Genomic DNA, 8,486 nt, shown 5'->3' on the forward strand with positions numbered 1-8,486 from the left:
GTCTTCTTACGGCTTCAACCCTATCGCCAACAGTCCTTGGCTCTCCGAAAGGTTCTTAAATTATCGCCAAGGTACTTTGGGCCCTTCCAAATTATTCGAAAAATAGGACTGGTAGCCTATCAATTGAAGCTTCCCGAAGGAGCAAAAATTCATCCCATATTCCATGTCTCATGTTTGAAGAAAAATTTGGGAAGCAATGTCCAGGTACAGCCAGCTCTACCCATTGTAAATGATGATGGAATCTTTCAGCCTAAGCCAAACAAGATTTTGGATAGGCGTATGGTAAAAAGGGGGCGTCAAGCTGCTACTGAAGTCTTGATCAAGTGGCAAGGATTGGAGGAGGAGGATGCCACATGGGAGTCGTACTACAAGTTGTGTGAACAATTTCCTGACATAAACCTTGAGGACAAGGTTTTTTCCAAGGGGACAGGCATGTAACGTCCCTAACAGTTGTAGTGATTGTATTCAGTTAGGAAGTTATAATTAGTGGGTTGCTGTAGAGTCCACTGTAGAGAAATTAGTCCATTAGGTAGTTAGTGGGTTGTGGAGTAGAAGTTATGTAGTAGTGAGTTGCTGTAATGTGTAGTCAGTTATGTGTAGTTAATAGGTTGCTGTAATGTATAGTCAGTTATGTGTAGTTAATGGGTTGTGGTGGAAGTTATGTAGTTAGTGGATTGCTGTAGTTAGTGGGGTACATTGTGGGTAGTTGTTAATAGCAAGTGAGGGATTGAAGGGTGTATTTAATCTGCTATTATGAATGAAAACAGCAAGTGGTTTTTCTCCAGATTAAATTCTGTCTAAGGAGGCAGGTTACCCTCGAAGTAACCATATTTACTTCCAAATTTGCTGAAATTAGCAAGACACATAACACAAATCTCCTTTGTATTGTCTGCAGCTTTATCTTTAGGTGAGTGGATCGAACTTTCTTTCTTTAATTTAATTTTTTTTTTTTTTTTTGCAAGAATTGAGGATTCTTTGGAATTTAAATCTCATTCACGAGGTTGATTTCAGGGTTTGGTTTTTTCTTCTCTCTTGATGTACATCGAATCGATCGATCGATCGATTTTAGTGTATATTGTTTGTTGAAATTTGTTTCTCTTAAACCTTAACCCTAATAAATAAATAAATTAGAATTTGAGAGATCGGGCGGTCTCTCAAATTGTTAATTGACATTATAAATTTCTCAAACCAGATGTATTTGTTAAATTAAATTGTCCCAATAATGTATCATGTTTTACGGATCAGAAAATAATATATAGTTCAGGAACCTATGTCGTTGCAAAATTAGAATTTTGACTCTATTGCTCTGCTCAAGTTATTATTTTTGTTTTGCCCAATCCAAACTTGGTTACTATTTCAAGAAACCATAGCAACGAAGTTTGGATTCCGAAAATTATTTCGTATGGGTCAGTTCGATTAAATTCGGATAATGCACAAACATTTGGGAAATTTTCAGGTGGAGGAATAGGCTACAAAAAATTCAAGTAGAGGGATAGATTAAAAGAATTTCTGACTATTTTGAAAAATCGGTGAGTTTTTTTTTTTCTAAATAATTGATGACTTATTAAAAAAATTGCGGATTTTTGCAATCAACCCATTAATCATTGATTTTTTCAATGAACCCCCTCTTTCACGATTTTTTACTATACCAAGAACCAAAGGTCTCATTCATGGTTTAAAATTTCATCTCGTTTCGTACGAAACATTTCGGAATTTTAACTTGCCAAGAAGAAACATGCAATAATCTAATGATCCTTCAATGTTTTGTTTGTATCGAAATGTTTCGTCCGAAACAAACTGAAACAATCCTAAAAACCCAAATAAAGAAAAAAAAAAGGAAAAAATTGGGAGTGATAGATCCAAGTAAGCTCTTTCCCTCCTCCTCCTCCTCCTCCTCGTTCTTCTTCTTTTTCTGGTTTTCTCTTCTCTGGTTTGATGTTTGAGAAATGAGACTTGAGAGTGAAATCATGTTCTCAAGACTGACACATTTATACAACTCCCCTTCACATTTTGTAAATATATTTAAGATACCACTGTTTTTAAACGAATGGCATGCCCCTTGACTTAGGTATCTTCTGAAAGACCTCTATAAATGCTTAAATTTATGTCTTGGAATGTTTCTTATGTTTCAGAATATTTCGGTAATGTTTCGGTTTTTAAAAAAATCGAAACAACGGAACAAAACGAGATTTTAGACCTTGGTCTCATTTATGCTATTTTTATGAGAATATCGAGAAGTATAAAGCCTCCATAATCAAGCTGTCTTTAGTTTTCGAAGATTTTAAGGTCTTTATATTTGAGAAATAATTTGTTAGTTTTTAGAGTTATTTATCAAAAAAAATTAATTTTATTTATAAAAAAAAGTGTGCTTAGATCATTAACAAGTTTATTTAGCTTGTTAGGTTCGGTTCTCATTTTTTTTTTACTGTATGGACGGGATAGGCTTCATTTATAGTGGGTTTCAGGCCAATACGTATATAATGATTTTAAGTGATGTGTTTCTTCTGTGTTTTTTCCTTCAAATTATAATACAATAACATCCTTTATGCATTTTAAAGTAAGAAGTGTTTGATATTTCCAGAAATCAGGGCTGGTTATGTTTGCTGTGATTTCATGAGATTGGAGCATATTTGTTGACATGGCAAACTACTTAGGAAGTGGAGTCCCGTCAAATGGTTCTGTATATGTTTGTTACTTGCCACATGGAACTGATGAAAATATGCTAGCTGAGTTTTTTGGCACTATTGGTCTGCTAAAGGTAGGGAGTCTGACCAGGTAACAATTTTAATCCACACTTGATAATAAATTTGATAGCCTTTGCCGTGGATTGTCTATACCTGTAAAAGCTGATAGTGTTGATGTTTCTTTTTCAAATTAAATTTTGTACCTTGCAGAAAGACAAAAGTACTGGCCACCCAAAGATATGGTTTTACGGAGACAAAGTCACGAATGTGCCAAAGGGAGATGCAACTGTCACATATGAGGATCCACATGCAGCATTGGCTGCCGTGGAATGGTTCAACAACAAGGATTTCCATGGGAGTATCATTGGAGTATTTATAGCTGAGTCAAAGAATAAAGATGATCAGTTATATAACTCGGGGAATCAAATGAATCAGATGGAAGATCCAAGTTTGGTTGGTGATTTTGTTGGGCAAGAGGATGCTAGTGATATGAATGAGAGTGGAGGAAGAGGTAGAGGTAGAGGTCGGGGTGATGCTTCAGGGAAAGCATGGCAGCAAAAAGGAGACTGGTTGTGTCCAAATTCAAGGTCTGTTATGTGACATTGGTGAGCAGCTGTTTCTTGTACATCTAGTTTTAGACTCTTTTGACTATTTTGTTGTGTTATATATTATTAAGAATACATCAGGGATTCTGTTTCATTTTGCTAGCAGTTGTTCCAATGTAAACTTCACATTTCATGGTGTGTGCAACCATTGTGGAAGTGCTCGGCCTGTTGGTGTCTCTGGTACCGGTGGAGGTGCTGGTAGTTGTGGGAGGGGTCGTGGAGGTGATGAATCTGGGGGTTGTGGCCATCCAGTTGGTGCTCCTACAGGGCTCTTTGGTCCAAATGATTGGTCTTGTCCAATGTAAGATTAATCTAACTTGTGTTCTAGTTTGATCGTTTGCATGCTTTGTGGGATTTCTGGAAAGTTTCGAAGGTTGATATTCATAATTGATTCTATCGGTTCATTTTTCTATTTTTTTTCCCACCTATTCATTTATATATGTCTAGAAGGTGACATCTTTCCTTTTGGGCTTATTTAATAGAAAAAAGGGGGCTGTGCCTTCTGGAGATGCTTTGCCAATGTGCTGCTACTATTTTTTTTTTGTGCCTAGGTTTTACAATTTATGCATTATAATTGAATTGTGCATGTATCATAGGGCTAATGTTGCATTATGCAAGGTTGTGTAGTGAGTCAATTATATGATCTTTATAGATATTGTTGACACCCAAAAAACATTATAAAAAAAATATTAGTTTGTGCTTCTTAGGAAAATGATTTTCTTAATGAGGCAATTTTATAAGACCTTATAAGTTTAAGCAAAGATACATAAAAATCATAACCGTTTTACAAAGATAACTACACTATTCATAGAACCCTTTTTTTGTTGAGCTAGCCATATTTCCAAATTGAAGTTAGAATCTAGGACAATGTAATATTATAGCTCTATAATATTTTGATAAGTAGCATCATAGAGGTTAGAAATTTGTAGGTGAAGGCGTGATTCGAACATAGATCATGGCATCAACACTCATCGACTTTACCAACTTAGCAAACTATATGAAAAATGTTTTACATAAATCCTTGAGTTGACTGAAAGTTCTTTTGAGAATGAATATGCAACACAACATAATTTTCTGCAAAGAAATTCTACTAAAAAAATAAAGAATACATCGGTAGGATTAATATTTTTCTTGTGTGGTATAAATTCAAATACCGATGGATTATAAATACATTATGATTAAAATAATAAAGGAAATTGCAAGGAATAATAATCCTTGAAAGAAGATATTGACCTGAAGTGGTGAAGGTATGTGCAAAAAATGCATGTTTCTCATCATCCTAATTATGGGTCTTTTTCAACATATTTCAAAGCTCCATAGGGTTGAGATAGGGGCACATGTTGTTCCTTTCCTTTTTTATCAGTGTTATCAAAAGGGGCAAAAGACACTTGTCTAGGTGTTGCCATGCATGGCCAAATTGCTTCGCCTTCTCTAGGCTCTCCATTAGGTGTTGAAATACAAAGTTGTTGACTTCTGGGCATGTCAAATGAGGGTTCCAAGTTAATGGTATTATGGACAATCCAATTTTTTTCAATTTGTGATCCTCTTTTGGTATGGCTAGATATGTTGGAATGAGCTCTTTGTTGCGAGTATGTTCTCGATGGTGAAGAGATGTCATTGTTTTTTTTTGTTTTTTTTGTTTTGGAAACACACATGATTTTGGTATGCTTTCGTTGATTGTTAGGATAAATTAAAGGAAAGGGAGAGAGAAATGAGGAAGCGGAAAGAGAGATGAGCAAGAAATGGAGAGAGTGCGATTGAAAGTTCGCAGAAAGGAGACAGTTGCTTCTTATCAAGCTTTACTAGTAGAAATAATTAAAGATCCTCAGGTAGTTTTCAAATCTTATTTGATTAGTTCAATGATGTTTGGTGGACCGTGCAAACACTTGTGAAATGGCATTAGATACCCTTCTTTTTTTGTGGTTTCACACAAAACTGGATTCACACCAAACATTTATTCTCTAGAAGTCTATTACTTCAAATTAAATCTCTTATTTTGTCTAATAATGGTAACAAAATTCGAATTTGTTAATTATTCGGTGGGGGGTTCAATTCGGTTAGTTCGAAAAAAATTCGGGAAAGTTACGTGAAAAATCGGCAAAATTCTGGAGATTATACAAAATATGTTTTTGGGTTTCTTGCCAAAGCCCCACATCTTCAAACTCTCTGAAAATCTTGTAAAAAATGAAAATTTTGGAGTGAAGGGTAAAATTATTCCCTTGTTCCCCATTAATTGAGGAATACTCAATTAATTCATCAATTTGCCGATTTAATCGGTTAACCCCTAATTTGGAGAATTTTACATTTTTTTTGAAAAATTTGGAGAGTTTTGTGACTATCTAATAGAATCCCAAGTTTCTAGTTTCCTGGTTAGTACCTACTTTGAGTTAATTAAATATAACTTTTGTGCCTGCATATGCATTTTTTAGGCATCTTGGACTGAATCAAAGCCTAAATTGGGGAAAGATCCCCAAAGGCGCGCTATTAACTCTGAATTAGATCAAGCTGACACAGAAAAGCTCTTTCGGGAGCACATTAAGGTTCTTCACGAGGTAATTCCACAACCATTTCATGTTACCTCTTAGGATTTCCATATCAGAATTGTTTCTAATTACACCATGTTGTTGATCCTGTAATTATTGAAGGTACACGCTCTTTGAATGTCCTAGTTAGGATGGAGGCAATAAGTTTTCAAAGATCTTTATAATTGTGATCTCATGTATCACATACTCTTCTATTTTGCTTTTTTGTGTGGAACAATTTCAATTTTATGGAAAAAAACTTTGAAGCGCCCATTCCTCTTTAAACTTTCGGTAGAACCCTTCGCTTAGATGACATGTGGTTTGTTGAATAGTTGAAGCGGTAGATACCCGAGAATGAACAAAATAAAAGTTTGACCGAGGCTTGTGTTGAACACAATGTCCTTAAGACAATTTTGTTCCCGCAACTTGGTGCACACGGATCAAGAACAATTGTCTCCCAGGATACAACGATCACACGTGTAGAGGCAGCACTACAATCTACACGTCTAGCGAACCGAACGCTACTGTTTATACTCTCAAAGAATGCAAAAGGAAAATAGAATGCTTGCACGTTTAAACAGCAAAGAAGAAGAAGAGAAAATTTTTTGAGTGAATAAAACTGAGGTCGAGATGACCTAATTATAGAAATTTAAGAGACAAGGTGTCTCTTAGGAAAAGGAATGTGCAAGTGTCTCTTAAGAGACACCCAAAGAAATCAAAGGATGTGTCCTTACTGGCCGAACAGGCACCCATGGTGTTCTAATGGACGGTGAGGGGTGTGCCCCTTCATAAGAAAACGGATTTTGAGCCCAGCCCAAGCCCAATACGAAATTAGCAAAAGGGCCCGTCGCGCGCACCCACGTGAAGCCAAATTGACGGGATTTACACCCCCCCTGCGCGCGCATTAAGGATATTTTGGACCAATGGATCAAATCCTTCTTGAGCCCATGGGCCCCTTGTGCGCGTGCGTGGGCTTATCCATGTCTCTCTCTCATATACACTTAAGTGATATAAGAAGTTCTATATAAGAACTAGACAATTTTCTTATTCCTATCCGATGTGGGACTAAAGAGTTTCTCTTATAAACTCAATAATCTTATAAACCACATACAACAAACCATGGCTAATAGGGGTTCTTTGGAGCTGATTTGTCATTCACCCATAATGAATTTTTGACATCTTAAAACATGAAATTATTCTCTTCAAAGAGATGAATAAGTTTCCAAGTGGTCCAACTACAAAAAAGTAATGGGACCCACTTGAATCGTAGCTCAAATATCCCTACTCGATCACAAAAATCTGGATAGAAATGCAGATTTTTTCCAACAATGGTTCTTCAAGGAGGTATCCCAAATATTAATGAAAAATAAGGGTGAAATAAAAACAAGAGGTTACGTGTTGTGTTGCGAGGAGGTTTCCTCCAAAATTTTGAAGCTGCCAGGCCGCTTCAAAGTCGGACTCCAATTTGATGGTTACGATCATTTTAATAGGGAAATTTTTACTCGTTGATACTCACACCAACATGAATGAAATGTTATCAATCATCATTTTTCACATACCATATGGTTATATTTAAGAATAATGATTTTTTGATCATAGAATCGTGGATCATTTTCCTTGAGATATGTAGAATCATAAATCTTTTTTTTGTATATCTTGAGGCAAATGATCTATGGTTCTGTGATGGGAACATATGTCAGAGGGGGACGTCAAATTAGCACGACTCTTATTTTAATTTTAATCTGATGACATAGGTTTTATGCTTGTTTCATGATGTCCTAAAGTTTTACACATTTCCACTATTCCATCAATTCCTTCAAGAATCTATAATTGCCACTCTAGTCAAAATATTTCAATTTCTCGGCCAACTCAAATAGACATTCAATGAACATAAATTTAATGCTTGATTTTCCTTTTCAGCGATGTGCACGTGACTTCCAAACTCTATTAGCTGATATTATAACTGCAGAAGCAGCCACCGAAGTGACTGAAGTTGGGAAGACTGCCTTACTTCTTGGTTGACTACTAAACACCTTCTAAAGTCTGATCCTAGATATTCTAAGGTGCCGAGAAAAGATAAAGTCCCTATGGTGTCGACATGCGGAGGAGCTGCAGCGAAAGTGAAAGTTGGCATCTTATACAACAGAAGACAAGTTTAATGTGGAAATAATAGGTACATGCTCATTTGATTCGGAAGGTCACCAATAATTTCAAGGAGAACTCATGGCCGGCGATAGCTTAGAATGTAAGATACTTTACATTTCAATTGTTTTTTTGAAGTTGGTATTTGCTTAAGTGGATTTCAGGGTTCGTCTATGAATTCAACTTCTAATTTTGGGGTTTCAGCTGAAATGATAACCTTAGTGAGCTGCTATTGTCATCCCAACTTGTACTTATTGCACCCCTTTTAAAATAATAAAATAAGTCAATGGTTGAAAATATGTAAAAGTTGAGTGTATATTTTCCTCCACTCTCGGGTGTGTCATATCCCAATCAAGTCCCGTGACCTTATATTCATTGTTTTCCTTTTTTCCAATAGATTGGTCTTTTGGGGTAAATAGTTTGTCAACATGGTATCAGAACGGGCCTTTCTCTCCTCTCCTCATCCAATTCATATCTTCACGTGCTTTTGCCAAGTCCGGCCTATACTTGCAGGGGCGTGTTGAGTGTAGTTC

The 8,486-nt window shown here is 36.1% G+C and overlaps 1 protein-coding gene across 7 annotated transcripts; it reads left to right on the forward strand.

Moving 5' to 3' along the window:
* Positions 1-890: 890 nt before the first annotated feature.
* On the forward strand, positions 891-8,121 carry LOC147397847 (transcription initiation factor TFIID subunit 15-like). 7 transcript variants are annotated; one of them, XM_086446884.1, is made up of 7 exons: positions 891-907; positions 1,457-1,529; positions 2,582-2,758; positions 2,895-3,271; positions 3,393-3,590; positions 5,719-5,841; positions 7,732-8,121. In XM_086446884.1, exons 3-6 carry the CDS (start codon positions 2,639-2,641, stop codon positions 5,786-5,788), a joined length of 765 nt encoding a protein of 254 aa, XP_086303010.1. In that variant the 5' UTR covers positions 891-907; positions 1,457-1,529; positions 2,582-2,638; the 3' UTR covers positions 5,789-5,841; positions 7,732-8,121. The 7 variants fall into 7 exon arrangements, with proteins under 7 accessions (XP_086303010.1, XP_086303011.1, XP_086303012.1 ...); XM_086446885.1 differs by lacking the exon at positions 891-907 and adding an exon at positions 5,935-5,969 and having other exon boundaries at positions 969-1,529; XM_086446889.1 differs by lacking the exon at positions 891-907 and adding an exon at positions 4,974-5,118 and having other exon boundaries at positions 972-1,529; positions 7,781-7,796.
* Positions 8,122-8,486: the final 365 nt, after the last annotated feature.

This window comes from Akebia trifoliata, chromosome 7, assembly GCF_017979445.1.
Source record: "Akebia trifoliata isolate Shusen 1 chromosome 7, ASM1797944v1, whole genome shotgun sequence".
Taxonomy (NCBI): domain Eukaryota; kingdom Viridiplantae; phylum Streptophyta; class Magnoliopsida; order Ranunculales; family Lardizabalaceae; genus Akebia; species Akebia trifoliata.